Raw genomic sequence first — 24261 nt, 5'->3', positions numbered from 1 at the left:
GGTGTCAGTGAGCCTTAATGGATTTTCAATACACAAAAAATGACTCCAATTATCGCTGGTCCAGACCCTTTTAGACACATATTGTGAAACCATGGAAACAATAAAGTGTATAATAGTTACTCAGATATACCCTCGATTTAAAGCAGATGGTAAGTGATTTTATTACCGCAGGGTTGCATCCCAGTTTTCAGGGAATAATAAAAAGGATACACAAACATTATATATTGTCCTTGGGAGCCCATTTATTTAAAAAGTATGTTGGACAAGCCATGCTTTAATACAAAAATATTCCAAATACTGTACACTGGTTCTCAACATTGTGCAAAATGTAAAACAAAATATTTACAACTCCAGTTAACAGGGAGAAAGTAAGAAGACTCCTCAAAATGTGTTGATCTGCATTTTGATTGAGGTTTAACCTGGAGTCTCAACACTGAAATGTTCTGATCAGTTAATAAAACCTCCACTTAATCTAAGTAAACACAAACAAACACAAACAGGAGTAAACATGTTTTGTTTTTTTTTTTTACACTTTGTGCTAAAAGGAATGTAACAGGAATAATAGAATTTAACATTAAAATGTATAAAAGCATGCATCAGGTTGGAACCATACACATTATTTTCACTTGGAAATCACTTAAGATTGAAATGTAACATTAAAGTTGCATTTACTGTAAAAATGGACATATTGTGCAGAAGAAGAGCCAAATTCCAACTAAACGTTTCCACTCAAAAACAAAATGGTCACAAGCACACATGTTCAGGCTGAAAACTGAGGTTAATTAGCTGGAATGATTTTTTGTAGTTTCACAGACATTAAACAACGTTAGGAAAGAAATGTATAGTGTTTCCAGTTTTAATCCATTGAGAAGTTCACTGCTCTCAGACATGCATACACAACTATAGAGATGAAACTGGTACTCTGATATCCAAACTCTTAACCATCCGATTCACATCAACACACAAGACTCTCTCATCCTCATTCGCTTCCTCAGACAGTCCAGCAGCAAGTTTTTCATCACAAAGTCTCTTAATTTAAAAGCCAGGATGTTGGTCTAATATTTTATTTCATTTGTAGAAGCTTCATTTTGTGTCCTAAAAAAAAAAAAAAGAAAACAATTAGCTGTTGAGAATAAACCTTTTTAAACGTTTTAATGATAGAGCAACACTCACCCAGTCCTTTAAGAAACTTGTTCACTCCACTCGGCTCCGGCTCAGGATAGGAACCCAGATAGTCGGTCACTCTGACTTCAAAGAGACCTGGACAATGTTCAAAATGTTCAGCTGCTGATAGCTCACTTAAATAAATTACCATCATATGCAGCATAATTTGCTGCTCTGCTGTCCATGTTTGCATGCTCTCACTCTTCTTAACTCTTTCTCAAATGACCGGCTTTCAGGTCAGTGCATGTCGTGACTTATTTAACTTTAATCATATTAAACTCTGGTTTAATATGATTAAATTAAACTTCCATTTATCCATTTAACAGATTATTATGTGGAAACATCTGACTTCTATACTCCAACATTAATGTGAAACCTTGTTAGGATGATACTTTAATGTGTTCTTCACAAAGATCAATGGATGAATTAACACTGCTCTTCTAACTTCCTGTGCTGAGTGGTTGCAAATCAAGATGGACAGCGGCTAATTTAATTTTTTATTATAATATTGGAAAAAACTGAGCATTTACTTTAGTATTTAGTTGTATGCATGAACTCTGTTTTGCACAGCATTGCGGGAACATTACAAGTTAGGGACAGCTTATGGAAATGAAATCTAATATCAAGGTTCCACAGATGTTGTTGTTGTCATGTTAAAAATTTAATGACTATTTTTTTATTCTTCCTATTTCTATTATGAAAGTAGTTCCACTGTGTACTGAGTCGTGTATTTCCAGCTAACATCAGTGTCTCACTCAACTTTTGTTTTGACTTTTCAGAACTCATCAGGGCATGTATTGGAAACTAGAAAATATTCCCCATTATACTTTAGCTGTTTCACAAAGTCATGTTAGAAAAATGTAGATTTTTAAAAAACAATCTATCCCCGTGACTGACGGCAGAGCCGCTGCTGCATCAATAGTTACCTCTCCCTCCTCCCTTTCGCAGCTCTTTATCCTGAATGAAGCCAGCAAACATCTGAGTGTCCATGAAGAGCTGCAGGAACTGGCGGACTCCTCGGGAGGGGTGAGATTTGCGGAAGCTGTCGCGCTGAAGCTCCCTGCTTCCGTTGGAGGACTCGACCATGTGCAGAGGATAGTGGCCCACCAGCTCCACGAAGAACCGCACAAAGGCCTCCGACAACAGAGAGCTCAGGTCAGCCGGCTGGTCTGGATGGTCCGTAAAAAGGAAAACAAAAGGATTCATAACAGATATTCCCCCAAAATGGATGAATCCTACTGTGGTTTTATGATAAGATAATCAGTTTCAAGTATTACTACAAACATGCTACAAATTCTGTTAGGTTTATGCTTTATGTGCAGGCATGCTGTGTAATTCATAGATTTAATGCACTGGACATTAAGAACTGATGCTGCTGTGATGAAAAAACATCACTAGACATGAGAAGAAGGAACTTTAATACGGTGATGTTGCAACTGTAAGACTGACACAGCATCTTCTTGTTTGCCCCATGTCTGTTTTACCGACCTCCAGATCTGTCTCCATCCTCCTGTCTCAGGATATCTTCCCTCTCCTCCAAGATCTGCTGCAGTGCTGCTTGCAGTTTACTGGGCAGGATGCAGTCTTCATCGCCCAGCTGCCACACATGACAGGAAAAGTCAACATCAGTTACATGATGTGTTTTATGAACATACGTGTCTTTTTTTTTGCTGTTAGTGGGACTTCAACATAACAGAAACTGTCTGTACTTGTGACTGTAAGTTTTCCAGTGTTTTCATTGTGTTTAAGAGTTATTTTTGGTGCTGTGATACACAAAGATGGGTTTCACTAATTTGGACATAAACATATTTCAAATCCACTGTGTTGGAGTGAAGATCAAAAAGAATATAACATGTGTAGCTATCTAAATAGTCCTGTCACAGACTGCACTGTTTACGGACCACAGTGCCAGTAAATTCTATTTATTCGTTTGGTCAAACATTCTTTTGCCTTTTTATTTAAACTTTTCAAACAATGACACGTTACATGCTGAGAAGGGAAGTCATTTGTAATTTGCTGTTTGGCCCATTAGCTTATAGTTAATTCAGACATAGTCTCGTTCTCTATTATGATCTCAAGCTGACTAAATGAAATGTCAACCACAACCCTGTCAAAATAATACAGACTTAAACAAACACAATAAAACAAAATTGAATAAACTGAGTGATTACTGCTGATTACTTGCTATAAAGCAGCCTTCGTGTTTGTGTCATAACATCATCAGCAGGGTTTCTGCTCTGTGCTTACATCCTACGTAGTTTCATCTCTGCAGCGTGTGTGTGTGTGTGTGTTGGGTCATTTTCTCTCTGTCACTCTAAAAGTATTCTGTGTGTAAAAGGGACAAGTGTAGGCAAAGCCACCTTCTCCGCTGGAACCACACCTATCATTCCCATTACACGCTGCTTTGTGTACACACCTGAACGACAAACTTGTCTGCGCACAGATTCACTATGAGCACCTGGAAGATAATGAGAAGAAAAGAATCACCGTTACTGACTGCACGGGTTCACTGTTTCGCAACGAGAGTTAGAAAAAGGTGAGCTGAGCCTGATTTACAGCCTCTTCTACACCTACTGGTTCTGGATTCATTCATATAATAGAGTGGTTTTAGTGCATGCTATCAAAACACAGACGCACTATTTAAACTGCAAGTTTTACATTTATATTTTAAAGAAACTGAACAGAATTCTGACCGACCTCCTCGATGGGCAGCTCCAGCAGCTGTGGCAGGCAGGGTGCCAGCACCCCGATGAGGAACGGGGTGGGGGAGCAGCTGATGTCCAGCATGCTGGCCGGCAACACAGGCACGAAGGTGTGTTGCCAGGTGAACGGGTACAGCAGCGCCAGCACCGCATGGCTACAGCGAGACAGCACACTGCAGTGAGGAGAGAGAGAGAGAGAGAGAGGACGAACACAAAAACACTATTCAGGTCTCACACAGATCATATGACACAAAGATATCAATCACAGAGCGGTCACACTGTTGTACTTCTTTTCTACCACGTTTTCACAGCGACTGTAAGAACTGTTCCTGCGAACAGTATTTGTGTATCAAATAACTCTCCTACAATCTAAGGTCACACTATATCAGTGTAATATTCACTACAGTCTGGTTGATGTCACGTACAGTCAGATGCATACATGCTGTGAATCATCTGCTCCACTTCCTTTTGACTCCTGGAGCCAATTGTTTTCTCATCTTGCAGCCACTCCCCATTATCTCATAGATAAAAAAAAAGTGTCCAGTCATTCATCCTTCTTCTCAGGGGTTATGTCCTCTGAGTTTCAAACTGTTATTATTATACTCCTCTGAAAGAGCCAATCCTAAATTCAGCCAGTTTTAATAACTTGAGACCTATTCCTCATCTACATTTCCTCCCCCAAATCATTTCATATCTTAATAATCACATTTCTAATAAGCCGTTTGCACTTTTCAGCGCAGTAACGGCCTCACTACGCTGCCACAGATCATAATACTTCACTTCAACAACTTGAAAATTAAGTAGGGTGTCCATCACCTAACACTCATGTACCTTATCTAACAAACAGGTTACATTTCATGTGTAATAATAGCAGTTCAGTCCATATTGTACATCAGCATATTTACTGTATGGGCTTATTTAGTGCACACACAGAGTGATATTGATTCATTTAAAGCCAATGAAACTTCAAATCTATGTGTTTGTCTATTAAATATTCAGTGAAGTTAAGAGGAAAAAAACATCTAAAAAGGTATTAATCATTCATTAAGAGTTCAGCACTAACAAACTCTGAAGCTAATCCGCTTCAACAGGACTATGTGGGTGTGCTTTAAAACGATTTGATCGACAGCGACTGAACAACCCACCAACTGTCATCACATTCTCATTGAAATATTTCTGAACTCTGATTGGTGCAAGGCCGCACGTGACATCACTGTTTTCCAACTCTCTCTCTCTTCAAACCAGTGAGAAGAGCGCAGAGGAAAACACAAACACAGAAATCTGTCATGTGAAATAACCAAAACTTTGGCAGGAAGTCGTGTGTTCATGTAGGATCACATTACTCACAGTAAGAAGCTGATTGAGAAAGTAACTTTTCAAGGTACTGTTTTTGTGTTTACTGTTACTCTAAAATGTAATAAAAGATTATTGTTTAACTGGAAAACAACTGCTAAATAATGACCAGAGATCTTCATGTTTAGGAGTTTGGATTGTGTCAAGACCTGCTGTTGTGTTTGCCAGTAAAACCCAGTGAGATGCAGTTAGTGATACTGGTCTGTACAAATAAACCTGACATGACTTGACTTGCCATGGGGGGACTCCACCGCTTAGTGTTTAGTGAACTAGCACATTGAGGCCAAACTACACACAGATAGATGATACTGGCCCTGGGTCTGTGTGATGTAATCGAGCATTGAATCACTGTATCACCCTTATGGTGAAGCGGGCCTGGAGTGTTTTGTATGTCACCACAGCAGGGATCTGCACTGTACCTCAGTTTGTCAGCGATGAAGATGACCCTCCTCTCCAGCAGAAGGGAGGCGAACACCTGCAGGAGTTTCCCAACGCTGAGGCACTGCAGCAGACTGTCAAAGTCCACGTGCTCTAATCTGGAGTCCACCGGCCGACACAGAGTCAGTACCTAGCAACGCAACGAGAGCAGGGCAGTACTGTGTAAATACAGTGCTGTGACTTTATGTTGTTCACCAGCAAAAACAGACTCCCCACGCCAAATGTTTGTTGGATGAATGATTGAATTATTTAAGTGACCCCTCAGACAACTTCGAGTCAATGCTGCTGAAGTGAAAGATGGAGTTTCCAATCTCAGAATTGGGAACATAAGCTGCAATCTTACGAGCTTGTTAACTGCTGTATCAGAACAAAGTAATAATTTTGATTCCCATTCCATTTTTTTTTTATTTCAATTTTAAGGGCTCATTACTTCACTATTTCTGCAAACACAAAATAATGTAGCTGTTATAATGTAGCTGTCCCAGCATGAACCCTTCAAAGCAGAAACAGCTTTCCCTGTTGTTTACACAGATAACCTCCCATGAGTCACTCCGAGTCTGCAGAAGGGAGTGGTAAAAAGGGACAAAACTACTAATTAACATTTACTCTTTTGGTTTCAGGGTTACCTCATTCCCAGCGCCAGGGAGGAAACTCTTGACGGTAACTGTGCGTCCAGGAGCAGGGAACGGGGCCTCCATCACGCTACGCATAAAAGGGTAAACTAGCGCTGGGGAAATCTCCCTACGTCTCTCCACCTCCTCCAAAATCTGGGAAGACAGAGCCAGACAAATGACTGTGACTCCTGAAGGAACTAGTGTTGATTAAAGTCTGAACAATAGAACAAAGGCAAGATATTGTTTCCCTGCTGGCCATATTCACACGTACTGTTTGTAAATTTCACTCAGCTAACTGGAAAATGGGTGGGACAGTTAAGACGCATACAATTTTCTTTTTTTTTTTTTAAAAAAAAACACACCCAGTGATTGCCCAGGATTATCTTCTAGCATAGCTTCATTCCACCCTAATAAATACACACAAGGAGTTTCAAGGAAGCAGCTTTCACACACTTCAAGAGGATTAGCAATGAACTTTAGCAAATATCCATCCAGCAGCTGCTTTATCTTGCTCAAAAGGCTGAAACAAGTGAGCAGATGTAACGTATGGTTGCTTTACCTTCGCAAACAGGTTGAAACAACCCAGTTTGCTGACGATACAGTGGACCTCTGGAAGCCTCTTCCCTTTTCCGTTGGGCTTTAAAGACAAATATAGATTCATGCGTCATAAAGAAGGTAAAAACAGAGATATCTATGACTAAAAAAACCCCAAACAAATATAAACATTTAGCAAAACACAGAGAAACAAAACACGATCTATGCAGAAGAAAAAGTTCAGGAGCTTGTATCATAAAGCAGATTTACGTTTTACTATGAGTTTAATTAATTTTCAATGACAACGTTGTAAATTTGAAGAAAAAAAAACTAATCAACAGTCTAAAGTCTAAACTCCAACACAACACGTGATATAAAACTCATGTTAGCTTTGGCCAAGCTGCATCTACACTCAACATAGAATAAACACAACAAAACATAGTTACAGGCTGCTTAACAAGACAGTACATTCAAAATAAACAAACACAAACAAAACAGAAAAGGCAGATATACCACATGATTTCAACCGAAAAAAGTCTTTCTTAAAAAGGATCTAAAAGCAGCTCTCCGTGTGAGGCAAACGAGAGGGAAAAATGATGAAATTCTTGTTGCTCTCTGTCATTGATTCAGAGGTGGTTTATGGTCTGTGATTCACATGTACTAGCCCTCAGAGATGTTGAGTAAGCACATGGCTGGCTGCCATCTCATCACAGACACACAAACACATGAGTGCTCCAGTCAATGATTCAGATGCAAACACATCCACACTCACCAGGATCTTACGACAGTAACAGAACCAGCGGCTGCCGTCTTCTCCGGTCAGGACGAAGGAGAAGGTCTCGCTGCGAACACATCAACATCCAGGAGATGATATGACATTCAAAGATTAAAATCCACTATTTTTTACGACTTCATTTGAGCTGGCTTTTTACTGCCTAAAAACATGTGACCAGAATTTTAGAACGTCGATCATTCTTTGTGTAAAAAACTGAAAAAAAAAAAAAAGATTGATCGCATCTAGAGATATAAAGGAAAATAGGAAAATGGGTTGTTTTCTGATTGCTACTAAAAGTGGATGTTTTAAAGTCAGGAAGTGTAAGTTGAGATCAGAACCCACATTATAACAATGAGCCAATATCCAGTAGAGAAAAACAAATGCCCAATGGCCCTTAGCACTCGTAGATTTAATTAGATCAGATGGAACTTTTAATTACCACTGTGGGGAGTTTGAGTTGTTGCAAAAGCAATTTATGGGTTACAGCTGACAGCTGAGGATATATAAATAGGCAAAGAGGAAATAGGGGTATTAAACATAATACACAGCATGGGAAAGAAAAGGTTCGACAACATTTATCAAAATACACACATGAAAGGTGTAACAGAAGATGCTGACACAGAGAAAATCAATGGAAACTGAAACAAAGAATACACAGAATGTAGTATCATGTTACCGTTATGCTACGGTCATAGCCTCTGCCTTTGGGATGCAGTTACTTCTGTATCCATATAGCATGCTGTTGATATATTACTGTGGTATATGACCTACCTTGGCATGTGTGCAGAGGGCTTCCAGTCCTGTGAGTCAGGGAAGCAGAACTTGGGAATGACCTTCAGCTGATCCTCGGCCTCTCTGGAGAGCCGAGACGACTTCTCAAACTGAAACAGAGGAACTCCAGTTAAGCACAGCAATGGTTCTCTAAATGGGATCCTTGAAGCCGTTCCAGGTGGGCTCAGGTGAAATCAGAGATTATTTAACTGCATTACAATGTAATTCAATCAAAATGATCTTCATGGAGTATAAGAAAATAAGAATGAGTCATGCAAGGTTTTATAGTCTTGAGTGTTTTTCCACAAGCATTTAAACCACTTGTCCTAAATCAGGTATTTGAGACAAAAACAACTAATGTAAATGTCCAAATTTGGGCATTTTAAACATGACAGAAATTGAAAGAGAAAGGCTGGGATACTTTTAAGGGTCCCTTCTAACCATTTTGGGGAACTGTTGAGTGATTTCAGGGGAGTAGCTGTTTCCTGGGGAGCCTTTTCTCAGCGACACCACCACGAAGATCTGGAAAAGCTGCTGCTGTTGCAGCTGGATAAGGTCTCTCTCCAAGGTGCGGTAGCCTGGCCGACGCTTCAGTGTAGACTGGATATAAACTGATCTCTTGGAGCCTGCTGGACACCACACAATGAGACAATATGATAATGCTTGTCCTGGGAAATATCCCTTCCAGCACAGAGGAGCAATATGAGGCTTTTTAAAATATCAGTATGAGAAGTGAAGTTAACGTTGATTCTCTTTAGGTTGAAGAGACCAGCAACATTTTGGGGAAATTAGCGTTTTTCCTTTTTGTTGATGGATGAGAAGATTGGTGCTACCATTATATGTTTCTTTAGTATGATGCAACAGATTTGTACAAGCCATACAAAAATAGAAATGTAAAAACAAGACGTTGTGGTTTTACGGGGAGTTGCGTGCTTGGACTACTTCTGGCTGGGTGAGTTTGTCAGGCAACCATCGAAGACTCCAAAGAGTCTCTGTGCCTGGCCTATAACACTACAGCTTGTAATTTTTACATTTCTGTTTTTGTACCGATTAAAACAAATACACTACAACACTATATATGTTAATAACATTTTATGATGATGATTGGTGGATTTTTAGCCATGCTAGCGGCCTGGTTCTATGGATGGCAACGTTTGTGTCGGTTCACCAGTCCACCACTTCAGTCCAGACTGAAATCTCACACACTATTGATAGGATTGCCATGAAATTTTGTACAGACCTTCATGGTCCCCAGAGGATGAATCTTATTGGCTTTGGTGTTCCCATGACTTTTCATCTAGCATGATCATCAGGTTGATTTGTCTAATGCTTTGGTTTGTGACCAAATACCTGCAAAACTAATGACATTCCCATCATCCTCAGCTATACTTTGTGCTAATTAGCAAATGCTAGCATGCTAACACTAAGATAAAGCATGTAGTAACATTATACCTGCTAAAAATCAGCATGTTAGCATTTGGCTCCACAGAGCCGCTAGCATGGCTGTAGACTCTCAGTCTTGGATGGAGTCAGACATTAGCATCAATCTACTCTGTAACTCTTGGCAAGAAAATGAATAAGTGTATTACCCCAAATTTTGAACTGTTTCTTTAGAAGGCTCACACACTGAAGGAGGGAAACCAGGGTCTAAACATTGGGCATAAATAATCAGTAGTCCACGTCTCACAGTAGAGTCTCTCAAAATTCAAACCACATTTCCTATAAGCGTGATTGAAAGCTTTGACTTTGAAAAGCCAGTGGAAACAAACACACCTCCTAGCAACATCAGCAATATCCTCTTAAAGTGCTGTAGAGCAAAACAGATTCCTCACCAAATCTGACCTTGCTCTTTCCATTACTGATTAATCTTTCAACTATTTTTCAATAAAACAAATAACCGTTTAGTCTTTAAAACATTAGAAAATTGTCCCTGATAATTTCCCAGCACCGAGGTGACGTCTTTCAATTTGTTGTTTTGTCCAACCAACACTCGTTTGTTCAATATTGTTAAAGTAACCAGCAGTATAACTAGCACGCAGCAGCTTTGTTTAGCAGATACCTATGACAGACAAGTTTTACGGAAGGTACGGTCAATATTTTGTTTTGGTTGTTTGTTGTAACTGTTGTGATTAATGTCCCATGTCCTCTTGTATGTTGTATGTTTTTGCCCTCTACTGCAAATCTAATTTCCCCACAAGGGACAATAAAGATCTGAACTGTAACCCAAATTTACAATGACACAAAACAGACAAAAGATTCTACTATAAAAACACCAAATGTGGAAAATCCCCTCCCACTCGAACCTTCCTCTACCTGCCTAACTGCACCCTGGATGGGTGGAGCAGCAGTATCTATATAAGCAACCAGCTCACCTGTAGCAAAAAACAATAACAAAGGAACAAAGAAGCTGATGATTGTGGAGCTGACATATGGATGCCTCACCCCTTCAATAGTTTGATCTGTGTATATGACATGTAAGTTTACTTTGTCTGGTGGTTTAAAATGCGTCGATGGCGACTTTAGTAGCTTATGATTTATTTGCTGTAATGATTAATTTCCAGTCGCAGTTAAGTTATTGCTTCATTCTTATATTTAGATAACAGTTGTGTTTGAAGTTAAACTATCCTTGTTGGATTACACAATTTATTGGAATTTGGATTATGATCTCTAGATTAATATGTTATCCTTTTCTTCTGTCTTCAGATAAACCAGTTTAACTATCCCTTATTAAAAGAATGGACTGGAACCCCTCGGCCTTTGCTCACCTGTCCTAACAGACAAGCCACTGAGTTGGTTGATATTCCTGGAGCCAGACTATCCTCAGGACATATCAGCATTCATTCAAGCTAAATATTCTTCAGTAAGCATTTGGTATTATTCTTAATTGATAAATGACAATGACAACAATTAATCACATTGATTTGATTGACAAATCAACTTATTGTTTCAGCACTAGTACATAAATGCTATGAGTTTTTCTTTTTTTTAAGTCCTATGTTTGTATTTGCCAATAATGAATGATTCATCCAGGATTTCTTACTCCATATAAGAGTGTGTACTTTTAAACTTTAAACTGAAAATCAGACTTAACTTTTGGGACTTAACAGACAGATTAACTCGATGGTGATACCTTTGGTGTTGTCCTCAGGGTCGCTCTCTGTCCCGCTGGTCTCCTCTGTTGATGTGAATTAGAGGAGTGAGAGATTAGTGAGAGGCAGAGGAATGGAAAAGACTTAAGAAGCCATAATCAGATGCAGACAGTCGGCCTTTGTTTCATAATCAGTGGCTTCGTCTGCTGCAGCTGGCCTTGTGTGTGCCATCAAAAGCTGGGTATTTCCACCAAGAGGCTCAACTTAATCTTATTGAAGTGTTGATGTGTGTGACATTTGGGCATCTGCGAGTGTGTGTGTGTGTGTGTGTATGTGTGTGTGTGTGTGTCACCTCGCACTGAGACTCCCTGGTTCTTCACTCTCTTCCTCCCTCGCTTGTCGTCAAAGATCGTCTCAATCTTGTTGACGTACTGCGTTGTAGAACACACGCGGGTACTTGTCAGCCCCATAATTTTACAGCCATTACAGAATGATGATAACAGGGAATCATGATATAACAGCCTCTAAGTACATAATAGATTTTTTGCATTTTTTTACGCTTACATTCCTGAATTCTTCTGTTAATGCCCTGAGGGTACATTGTTGAGTGTTTCACAGGGGAGTCAAGTCAACTAGGGCCTGCATTCATACACAGGCTCATAGAGTTGGGCTCAACATGGAAAAAGACATGTACAGGAAGCTGAAACTTATCTTTAACAGGACACACAGAGCACTGCCAGGAAAACTTGTATGACAGTGTATGTAAAGAAACTAAACTTCCTCATCTACCATAATGTTACTGTTATAAAACGGAAAAATCCATATAGTAACAAGGTGTTATTATGTCTGTACCCATTTTCATTGATTTAACGTCTTTGTGAAAGATCTGAAAGAGTTTAAAGACGACTAGTTAACTAAATGTTAAGTATTACCATTTAAAATATATATTTTTTAAATTAACATCATGGAAAAGAAACAGATCAGTAAAGACATGCTCATCTTGTTAAAATACCATCCAAAAATAAACCTGATTAGTATTCTCTTCCTCAAACCTGCTGGCAGGCACAGAGCAAGGGTCATGTGGGTTTGGCAGCTATAATCCTTCTCTAGTCATCACCCTTACAGATGAATGTCGATACGTCTGTTTTGTTACTGTACCTTGTTGTTAAAGTTGCTCCCTGTCTGCACTCCTTTCACTGCCATGGGTCGTACGTTTTGAATTTGTGCGTCCCGTCCGTATTCTCATATAGGCATTCATACGATTTCTGTTGCTCTACCCCTATCTCTTTCTCTCACTGCCCTCTCCTTCCTGCTCGACAAGTCACTGCCCTCATTTTTTACTTCCGACATGACACGTGATTCATTATTCAACAGAGTACATGCCTCTGTTGTTGTTCTTCCATATGGCAACAAAAACAAATCTCTGTTGTCTCTAGATATAACGGTTTGTGAAAACTAACGACGAGATCGTTTACCTGAGGCGTCCTCAGTGTTTTTTGAGTGCTGGTGCGCCGGGGCGTAGCTGGTTTGGGAGTATCTGCTGGGGTTAAGGATTTGGATGCTGTTAATGCTTGGACCCCCTTCTTCTCCGGTTTGCCAGCGTACCCCTGTAGAGTTTGGGGTTTAGGAGGGAGCTGGAAGACAAGAAATGTGAAGTTATTACTTGGTTTTATATAATTACATGGTATTAAACTAAAGTACTTCCTGCTTCCTTCCTTTCAGTCTCAGGTTAGACAGGGAACATGTGATATATCCACACAGCACTAATGAAAATACTTCTGTAGCCAGAAAAGGAGACAAATTTAATTTCTTCCATTACCTTTGGGACGTGAGGCCTTGCAATAGGGAGACACATAGGAGATAGTTTGACATCCTCATAGGGGTTATCTCTGGTCACTTCACCTGAGGGAAGACAGAGCGATGGGACTGATTAGACTGACAAATTACACCAAACCTAATGTTAGATATCAAGCATTCCAACAAGATACTTAAGATAAAAACTATTGAGTGAAGTGTCTGCTGTGCATATAAAATTTCCATAACAAAACTGGAGCACTTCCATGATATCATTTTAATGTTATTCCTTCCTGCTTTTTATAGAGGGGGGGTCAACAGTCTGGTTTCCCTTACAGGTGGGTTTTTAATGTGAAAAAAGCATCTAAAAACGATTATGTAATGAATGAAACAAGTTGCGAAACTTGTAACCTTTAGTAAACTAGGAATTACATAATATGATCAGTAATTTTCATGGTCAGATTAATAGATTGGATACAGATTTGATGTGTCTAATTTCTACCACTGGAGTTTACTTTGCTGCAAAGCTTGATGCAGAGGCAAAAGTTAAATAACTTTTACTGAAAGACTAAATTTTAGAAATCCTTTGGAATTCATGTTGGCAAGTTTGTTCCTGCAATCCTGCGTTCATTTTTGGAGACACTCTTTTTGGAATAAGGGGGACATTTTTTCGGTTGTTACAAAATATGTTACAAGGAAAATTAGATGGACAGTTAAGAGTTAGATATTACCTTTATCCAGTCAAGCATGGCTATTATCTGGTACATCTGAATAGAAGTAGCTTTCTAAGGCTAAATCCAAATGCACACTTACTGCAATATACTGGGCATAATGTTGATACCAATCGTGCTATGAATAGTATCATTTAAGCAATTTTTATCCAGAACAGATGTGACTGAAACACATGCGCCTCTTGGATAATCCTGATTCTCTGACTTTACAGGTAATCCAGTTTACTGTCTTTCCCTACTTGGAAACACCTCTCAAAATGATTAGGTTACTAAATATTTCAGAAATTGTAGATTTGGCAGGAAGCAGGAACTGCTCATGAGTAGTTCAATGGTCCTTGTAAAGCATCACTCTTGAACAGGCTCTGCTATAGCAAAATAATAAACTGTAAATGGGTCATTTTAAGAGGCTTAAGTGTACATTCAACCAATAACAGACACCCACTGGTCTTCATGACTTCCTGCCTTTGTTTGTTTTTGACAAGACACTTGTTAAGTTAAGAGGTTTAGAAAAATGTGACAGCCAGACATGCGGTGTAATGATCAAAAGCTTTGGAAGTTCATCCACAATCAACTCTTAAAGCTTGACTTACAGACAATATCCTCATAAATATTGTCATCAGAGTAGGCATGGTAAAGGCCTGAGTGCCGGGCCTCTCCTCCAAGCGTGTCTTGCTTCATCGTCAGACGTGCCGCATCCTCGTACTCAAAGGACTTCCTGCAGCAGGGTGGGAAGGGAAGGCAGTGAGAAAGACTGCTGTCCTAAAGATAGCTGCCATACTATTGTTCACTCTATTGTCTTATGTTCAGCAAGAGTCCCACCACAATATTCCTTATGTTGATATCAGTAACAGCAAGAGAGCATGTGATAAGCTGTCATGAAAGGAAATGAATGAGCATATGGTATGAAAGTTGTTCAAAAAAAAAAAAACAACAACGAAAGAACTAGGTGAAACAGTGTGACAGGATTTAGACAAAGACGGCAGCTGGCAATGTGTCAATATCAGCTGTCAGAGTCAAAATTAGGTCACTGAGCCACTTTCTTCCTCTGAAAATGTCGAAAAGGAAGATGCAGTTTCATTTAGTTACAGATCATTTTCTATTGTCTGGTTACTAGTTTACATTTCTCTGAACTGTTAGTAGTTAAGTTCTGATATGGTTTTCACATGTGCTTGATTTTAGTTGCTTTTGTAATGCACATGGTACTCCAGCATGAAGACAGTCAATCTGGCTCAATGCTGAAACAGAAACTGTTACATGGTTCATGTGTTATATATTTCATATATTATTTCAATCCGATCAAGAATGAATGACAGTTAGTGGCTTCCTCTCCAACTATGCCGACTGTGTGCAGATATGACAGGAAGACTGTAGCTGAGAGTTTTTTGTATCGGGGCTGCAGCTAACGATCAATCGATAATGAAAATAATCTGCTGATTATTGTCTAAGATAAATTCTTAATTGTTTAGCCCATACATTGTAAAAAAGAAAAGGAAAAATGCCCATTACAATTTTCCAGAGCGCAAAGTGACCTCTTCAAAATGCTTGTTTTATCTGACCAAAAGTCCAAAACCCAAATATATTTCATTAACTATCATATACGACATAAAAGTAGCTAATCCTCACATTTGAAAAGCTGAAACCAGCAAATGATTGAAAAATGGTTGCAGATTAAGTTTCTTTCAATCAACTAATCCCTGCAGCTCCAATTAATATAAACTGAAAGAAAAAAAAGTTTACATTGCCAACTTAAAAAGTACTACAAAAGTTCTACAGTTTTCGTTTGTTTATCAGACTGTTATTAAGGTATTTTTGGGTCATTGTATGCCTTTATTAGACAGCAACAGTAGAGAATAAAGGAAACGTGGGGATAGAAAAATGGGAAACAACATAAGTGTCCCTGTCCAGACGTGAACCAGGGACATTGCGCATCAAGGTTGAGGATGCTCCTGTTTCTACAGTAAATTGAAGAGCAAAGTTAATACAATATAACTTAAAGCAAGTAACTTTATCTAAATAACAACCACTGTGGCCACAAGTGGCAACAACAAGATAATGGCACATTGAATTTCCCCGTCATTTCTAAGAATTCTCCTTTGAAGTCATCATCATTTCACAATATAGTCATCATCATCATCACAAGATACTGGTCACACCAGCCCAAGTGTGGCTGTTGCTGCAAAACCCTTCACTGAGTGAATTGAAACGAGCAAGGGTGCATTTTATTGTTTGTGTTATTTCGCTTTTCAAAAGTTTCATAGACGTGCTTTAAAAATACAGCCTAACAGATCTTTGAACTGCGTTTAATAGACTCAAATTTACAGCACTATGAGCATTTGTGTTGGACTTTTCAGTACTTGCAAACTTAGCCTTGGAAAAGCAGAAATTAATGTGTTTGTGTTTCTATTTTAATATTATTAGTAACTGTGAATATCTTAGCATATTATTATATTCTGTCACATACATATACAACACCTAGACATGACCGTTAAAAAGAACTGAACTATTAGAGGTCACATTACCTATTGTAGTAAGCTTAAGTTGAATGTGTACACAGGTTACACAGTTATGTTTTGCTTTGTTTTAAGTGAATGAGTGTGTGAGTGTGAGACTGCGTATGCGTGTCTGGAGATGATGACCCCGGACTCGTTGCTGCTGAGGATCTAGGCCACGTCCAGACAATAGAGAACAATGCTGCCAGATATCATGTGACATCACAACTGGACCCCAGCCAGCAATTGGACCCTGCCCAAAGCTGTCCTAAAAACACTCACTGCTGCTGATATTCAGTAAACACCACAAAGTATTTTAACCAGAGTCAAAAGCAGGGAATAATTTCAATGTGTATTTTTTTTTTACAATAGATGACTTTCTCTACTCTATACTCTTAATTTTTAAAATCCAACCCCTTGAATAAAATTTTAGAGGTCATCAAAAAGGTGTACTTTCAACCCTACCTGTCTCTGTTTGTAATGCATGAACTCACCTGTTCTTTTTATGTCTTGAAAGCCCCTCTGTCTTTGAAACCGGACATGGAGGAGGTGGGAAACTAGGTGGGTGGGCCACCCTCCTACTCCTCACAGTGGAGAGGTTGTTATGAGGGGATCTGCTGTCCCATCGCGCTGTGTGCCCCATGTTGTTGTTATTGGCTCCCCGATACTGGAATGTGCGCTGAGGTTTGGGAGGAGCCTGAGCGTCACCTGAAGACTCTCTGCCTTTCTCCCAGAGGAGTCTGTCCCCCTCGAGCTTCCGCCAGAAACCCCGAGATGTGTAAAAGTTCCCGGCAGGCATGTTGTCTTCTTGATCGTCAGTTGATAGAGGTAGAGGTTTAGAAATGACTTCAACATCCAAGATGCAATCCATTTTTTGGTCGCCATTGACGGCTAAGATTTGTTTACTTGTCGAGTTAGCAGTGTTAGCCTCCACTTTGGGAGATGCAAATATCTGTGCTGCAGGTGCTTTATTTCCTGGGGTTGTGGTTGAAAATTCTGTGGAACATTTCTGCAAGGGTTCTGACTTTCTACCGACCACACGATGTCCTGCTTGTTCTGGGGTTTCCCGAAAATCTAAACTCTTAGTTTTTGTAAGGCTGGCTTTGCCGTGAAGCCCCCCTCTCTCGTTGGAACATCCGTTGCCGAGGATATCCCCAGAAAGTGTTCGGGATACACTCGGAGGGTGTGCTCTCACCCCGGCATCCTGGCTGCTTCCCTGCTGACTGCGACCTTCCCACTGGGAGATCTTCTCCCTGATGTTAATGCCCTGCTCGTGAGAAGGGGGCCTCCCTGGCTGGCGGCCCTGCCACGCCACGGTGGCCCCTTTCTGCAAGCGATCCACCTCACCACCCCCTCGCCTGCCCTGCTCCAGCCTCAGAGCCAGCATGTTGAGAGGGGGCAAGAGTCAGCTCACCCTCAGTTCTCCATTGGTGAATGCATCAGGGACTTCCACACAAAGTAGGACAGGAGAAAACACCTAATTTGTAATCAATGAATCCAGAAACCAGTAAAACAAACCACAAGATTAATGTTTGGAATTGTTCCTTTACGTCTTTATGCGTTTTCTTGTCCTAGCAGAGTGTAATTTCCCCCTTGTCTCCTTTTGTAAACAACCTAAAAAGAAGACAAGAAACAAGAATTACTCATCAATCACTGCACTTAAAAACAAGCCCAGGCAGCACACTGCGGGGTCAAAGGGATACTGAGGCAGCACAGGAGGACACATCTGAAGCTTTCTACAAGTCGTAGGCAGAGACCGAGAGAAGGTCAGGAAGGATAGACTCCTGCCAAGGCCGCTATCCAAAAATAAATCCAGTAAGAAATAAAGAATGACAAGGGAAGACAGTGACAGGAACAAGGTTACCGCAGCTTTCTGCTGCTGTGTGTCTGTGTTGAGCCGCCCCAGCCCACCTCTTCTAGCCCCAGGGGAATTCTGTATTCTCTGTAGCTGTCCAAAACAGCATAGCTGGCCAAACATGAAATGCCAATGATACAGCAAAGCATTAAATCTAATTTAGTGTTCTTGCAAAGCTCACTTTCAGATGACTGTGAAGAATGCACATTTTAAGTAATTTCAAAGAGCTTTAGAAGCAAGAAAACACATGAATGAGTATACATAAGGAGCCAGTGACAATTAGGTGAATGATGGAAAACATTTTAGCCACACCTCTCTATGCAGTGGAGTAAAGGCTCTTCAAATGGTTGAGCTGTTTTTCAGAGGCAAGATAAAAGTCCTCCAGGACTATAGACTGATTAATTGAAGCCTTTGTGCTGGATTAGAATATGCATGGCAAAGCTATAATCCTGCTCCCTCTCATCAAATGCTATCGACACCGACAGACTCGATGTAAAGTTGTGCAGCGGCATCTGCCATGACTCATATTCCTTGAGTCGACATCAATGTAGCCACTGTACACTCTTGTTCAGCAGCTCCTGGCTTGCTGGAACCAAACCATTTGGACACGTTGCACATTAGGACCGAGGCTGAGAGAATCTGGAGAAGGGGAGACATGGTAAAATTCCACAGCACAGCTCATGATCATAACTCTATGAGCTGCATTCCTGCAGAGCTGTATAAGAAGGGGGTCGGGGAATAAAATTAACTAGAGACAGTCGGTCAGTCAGGACTGCAAGTGACGCCTTTGTTTGCTTTGACCTCAATCGCATGTATGTGCGCTCTGGAATGTTGCTCGATCATTGCCAGACCATGCAATGACAATGCGACTCTCAAACTGACCCACTTGCATTATTTGTCTGTGTGCGGTATGTTGTACAGGAAGGCATGAGTTGCGTTTCCTGAGCTGCAGGAAGAAGGATCAGCAGACTGTCCATAATTATGGAGCAGAGAGATTTGCACCCAGTTTGCAACCACTGATTTGAGCTATGTATAGATCAACTATATTCAAACCTTGTGATGGTAATCAAAAGTTCTCTTTGAAATACTGTAAATCCAGAATTATATCAGCTACTAGCTAGTTACAGTAACTTCTGCAAATACATCTAAAACAGTCAGTTCCCCCTGTCCCATAGTGTACAGTTAAAATCAAACGTTGTTATTGCCTGTGAGGCAAACTGTGAGGTGCTGTGATATCATATAACAAAGCTGGAGGGCGAATCAAAATGAACTTCACTGGTGTTTATGAGGCTGTCAACTCTGTGCAAAGGTATGCCTTTTTTTTTTTTTTTTTGTGAAACTCACTGACTCATCTACATAGAAACCAGACTGGGGACACATGAAGCTGAAATACCCCCGTCATCACTTGGCAGCTAAATGAAGCCTAATTGCACCTTTAAAGCCACCACAAAACGCTCCCAAAGAAGTACAACGTGACTCAACATGTTGTAGGTGAGGTATTGTATGGCTGCTTTATCATCAACAGTGACAGTTAAAGGTATAATAAAAGAAATAGGTGGGTTTGCTAAATGCCAACGTGAAAGGACACACCAAGGTAAACTGCCATAAAGTGGCTGATCCATCACCAGCTACTAGAACAGCTTCTGAGCATACAGGTATACATTAGAGTCAGTGCTGATGAACCAGTGATGGATCACTTCATGTGACAAGTTTCATCATGTGGTGTCATTTGCTGTTGTTGATTCTGGAAATCACTGTGCTGAAAAGGGCTCATAATCTCAGATTAAGTCAGGTGTAACATCAAAAATTTACATTGATTTAATGGTAAATGTATGTAAAATAAAAAAAAATATCAGAAAATGAATGCAAATACATTCATTACTATGATTCTGCTATTGATTTGACCCTATTCTATGAGGTGATATGTGGAATATACATCACAGATGTTTTCTGTTGCAGTCAGTTATTCATTAACTCAAATGTTTTCCCTTCATATAGGAACGGCGGCAGATGCTTTCCATACAGTTGGTGTCATCTCAGCAATATGGTCCAACGACCTTGACTAACTCTATGACCTGAATTAGCTGCTTTATTCCTGATATTGCTGTTTAACATGTATCGGGGATCAATTATTTAACTGAAAAAATAAATATGGATAGAGAAAAACTTCAGTGAGAGTCCTCCTTCTGTTGTGTGAAGACAACATCCGACCACACTCACCTCAAAACCGACCATATATAAATGAAACTCAGTGACTCTTCTGAATACTTAAAACTACTCTCTAATTCAACATTAGAAAAGGCTGAAATGACTAAAGACTCTAGCTGGTTTAGTTTCACCTTTTAGGTTTGTCTGTTGGAAGAGCAATGTAGGAATAACGTTATGTCTTGGTTTGGTCTGAAGGTTTATATTAGGATTCGGACAATATAATGGATATTATCTTGATATCGTGATATGAGACTAAACATCGTCTTAGATTTTGGATAATCATGATATGGCATAAGTGTTGTCTTTTCCTAGTTTTAAAGGCTAACTTATGTAATTTTTCTTAACAGACTGTTCTAGTTGTTCTATTATTTGCCCACTTAGTCATTATATCCACATTACTGATGATAGTTGTTAACAACAATATTGAGGTAATATCGATATTGATTTATTTGGTCAAAAATTCTGTGATATTTGCTTTTGTCCATATCGCCCAACCCTAGTTTACATTGAACAATCATTGTACTAAAAAGTGGAGTGGGGTGTAGAAGATGTAATAATGGCCCAGGTGTTACACTGTATTTGGTGACTCATTAGACACTGTGACCTGCAGTGTTGGAAGAAGTACTCACATCCTTTAATTAAGTAAAAGTATCAACAACACAATGTAGAAATACTTCATTATAAGTAAAAATCCTACATTCAAAATCCTACTCAGGTAAAAGTATATAAGTTTTACTAGATAAATTTACTTTAAGCACTAATGTAAAAGTACTAATGCGGAAAATCTGGCCGATTTTCAGCAAAATTAGTACTTTTACTTTGATACTTTAAGTAGAACATTCAACACAGGATTTTTTCTCTTGTTATCAAGTATTTTTACATTGTAGTATTGATATTTTTACCTAAGGATCTGAGTACTTCTTCCAACACTGCAGGTCACAGAATCTGACGGGTCATCAAATGCGGTTTAACACCTGTAATTAGCTAAATTGCTGAATGCAATAAAACTTTTTTCTTTTCGTTTTTTTTTTTTTTTAGCTAACTTGGAACAGAAACTGTCAGACAACTCGTGTAATAAGACTGAAGAGATTATAACAGAGTACAGATGCAGAAGTTACACAACTCATGACTTACCCCTCGTAGTTTAAAATGACTCATGTTCGCTTCTCATTTCTATTCCGTTAAAATGAAAAACACAAGTAAAATCCGAGTCCACTCTCATCGTTTAGTTCAGTCTGGAGAGGTTAGCGTTAGTTAGCCGTTTGAATACATTCAGGCTAACGTTGGATTCCTCAGCAAGTTAGTAGCAACTTATTGCAAAATAGACTTTAAAAGTACTAGTGTCAACATACTTACTAGCTACACACATCAACAACAACAAAGAAAGTGTTCACAGACTAGAGGAAAGTAAAGCTGAGCAGTCCTCGCCCTCCTCTTCAGGACTGTCAAGCTACCCGAAATATACGCCACTTCCGGTTACAACTATCAAAACAAAATCCTTTAATGGGCCGCCATCCAAAGCTTTCTAAACTTCCGGGGTGAAAATATATTTTGTATCCGCACATTAAAAAATGGCAACCTCCGGAGGTGAAAAATGAAGCCAATGTGGAGGTGCCAAAAACTGCAGGGAGGCCACTTGAGGCTGGCTCCAACAGTGAGTCAATCCCCATAGATCCCCATGTTAAAATGCCCAACTTTACAGCAGAAATAAACATGTTTACAGTCTGGTACAAAAACAGTTTTAGTCTCTATAGCTAATTTCCCCGTTCATGTATGGGGGTGAATATTTATATAACTGACACGTTTTATTAAGGCTTTAAGGCCTAAATTTGCATAATTAAGGGCGTGGCCGCTTTGAGTGACAGGTGGGTGCTGTCACAGGCAAGTCGCTACCACAGTGACAATGTTGGTTTGGTAGCATAACCATAGTGTAAAAGAATCTCTAAGGAGTCAGTTATTCAGTTTTTCCAGTAAGTACGTTTTGTTTTAATGGTTTTTGCTAGCAAAAATTAGCATTAGTGTCAGCGTTAGCATTATCACAGTTAACCATAGACGGTAAATGCACCATGTTAACCAAGCTAGCAGCTAGCAGCTAAGTGTTAGGGTCAGCTCCACCCTCTTGTCCAAATATGGTCACTTCTGCCTCCAAAAATCCAAGATGGTGATGGTCAAAATGCAAACTTGAGGTTTCAAAATGGGAGTCCACAAACAATGAGTGACATCACGGTGGCTACGTCCATTAATTTTTACAGTCTATGATTAAGAAAGATACACTTTTGTGTTTTTTGCATTTGTATGTTTTGTTTGTCAGTGCTCTGTACACATATTGAACCATATGAATTTTAAAGGTGGCCATGGAAACAGGATAGGCACTCACACCTCACTGAAGTTTGGGAACACCAACATTCCCATTTTAACTTATTGTAATGCACAAATTGTGTAGTGGAATAGTGATAGTGATTACTGTATTCAAACAGCATCACTGTTGGATATGGTCAACAATCAGGTGGATATATCTGTGAAAATTCTCAGTCACCCAGGTCATGCTTATCCAAGGAGGGTAAAATCAAGGGCGACTGGACTTAGTTGTAGATACTTGAAGACATTTCACCTCTCATCCAAGTTTCTTCAGTTCTAACTGACCGGCAGGGAGACCCAGGTATTTAACCACTGTCGGGTTGTTACCAAGGTCATTTGGTCACTTGGTTCATTTACACTTGGCCTCAGGTGACTCCAACGACTCTAATGACTGTACGGTCAAGACCTGCTCTTTTGTTGTGATTTGGCGCTGTATAAATAAAAATTGATTACAACAGCCAAGAGCACCAACAAACCAAGTGGTATCAATGACATTGATAAGAATCCCACAGAGGTTAAATACCCGGGACTCCCTGCCAGTCAGTTAGAATTGAAGAAGCCACCTTGGATTAGAGGCGAAACGTCTTCAAGTATCTACAGCCAAGTCCAATTTCCCTTGATTCAACCCTCTTTGGATTATCAGTTGTTTATTTGATAGCTAGATGCAATATCAGCATAATGTATATACGGGCATGCAGGTAAGCATGGACATCTACTTTCCCTACTTACTACCTTTTCTTATAAAGTAAAGTAAGTAAATGTTCATTTGATTTTATACGGGGACAGATTCACATATAATTGGAGACTTGCCTCACAGCTGCCTTTTTAATAACATTAATTTTCTAGGCAAGTCTTTTGACTTCCTGGTTTACTCTGGGTGGTTCTGTCGAGCTTGACACAGTTGTGACTGAGAAAGTTTGGTTGAATCCTTCCGATCCAAGAGGGAAGATGTCATCACGTCAACTGCAGTGCCAACCACAATGAATACTGTTGTCTTCAAGTGCCCTGGGAAATATAGATACTGTGTTATGAGCTGCACCTGCATGACCCCACAAGTTAAAAATCCCCTCCAAACATGTTTTAAGATGTGTAGGCCTATATAAAACACTCTTTGAGCAATAATTTGTGTCTGATATATTTTTCCACAAAAAAGGTCAGTTATTTTGTTAGAATTCTTAAAATGACACCTGCTCCTTCTCTCTCATTAGAAATCCCAGAATGTATAAATATGCAAATATATTTCATTTTAGAAGTTTAACCATTGGACACAAGATGTCTCCTACTGCACTGGAAAGTCCATTCTCAGTGTTTGTGCACTGGAGGCTTCAAGTTTCCACATCACACTTTTTGGACCAGAATTGGCTTCCAAACTATTTGTGATGTCAC

At 39.7% G+C, this 24261-nt stretch overlaps 1 protein-coding gene across 2 annotated transcripts; it reads right to left on the bottom strand.

Moving 5' to 3' along the window:
* Positions 1 to 222: 222 nt before the first annotated feature.
* Positions 223 to 21975, bottom strand: dennd2c (DENN/MADD domain containing 2C). Of its 2 annotated transcripts, none has more exons than XM_044350841.1 (19): positions 21652 to 21975; positions 16949 to 18068; positions 14556 to 14680; positions 13260 to 13342; positions 12916 to 13074; positions 11793 to 11871; positions 11482 to 11526; positions 8793 to 8980; positions 8352 to 8461; positions 7578 to 7647; positions 6831 to 6908; positions 6284 to 6424; positions 5639 to 5787; positions 3862 to 4039; positions 3581 to 3622; positions 2653 to 2761; positions 2091 to 2333; positions 1174 to 1260; positions 223 to 1095 (listed from the first exon to the last, which is right to left on the bottom strand). In XM_044350841.1, exons 2-19 carry the CDS (start codon positions 17839 to 17841, stop codon positions 1064 to 1066), a joined length of 2811 nt encoding a protein of 936 aa, XP_044206776.1. In that variant the 5' UTR covers positions 17842 to 18068; positions 21652 to 21975; the 3' UTR covers positions 223 to 1063. The 2 variants fall into 2 exon arrangements, with proteins under 2 accessions (XP_044206776.1, XP_044206777.1); XM_044350842.1 differs by having other exon boundaries at positions 8793 to 8977.
* Between the last annotated feature and the right edge of the window lie 2286 nt (positions 21976 to 24261).

This window comes from Thunnus albacares, chromosome 5 (assembly GCF_914725855.1).
Source record: "Thunnus albacares chromosome 5, fThuAlb1.1, whole genome shotgun sequence".
NCBI classification, from domain to species: domain Eukaryota; kingdom Metazoa; phylum Chordata; class Actinopteri; order Scombriformes; family Scombridae; genus Thunnus; species Thunnus albacares.
The sequence above is the reverse complement of the archived record's forward strand: the minus strand, read 5'-3'. Positions and strand labels throughout refer to the sequence as shown.

Coding starts and splice junctions, on each gene's coding strand:
- dennd2c (XM_044350841.1), bottom strand. CDS start 17,841: ATGCTGGCTCTGAGGCTGGAGCAGGGCAGGCGAGGGGGTGGTGAGGTG. Junction 4,040..5,638: donor TTCATCGCTGACAAACTGAG/GTACAGTGCAGA, acceptor TCCTCACTGCAG/TGTGCTGTCTCGCTGTAGCC. Junction 2,762..3,580: donor CAGACAAGTTTGTCGTTCAG/GTGTGTACACAA, acceptor CATGTGTGGCAG/CTGGGCGATGAAGACTGCAT.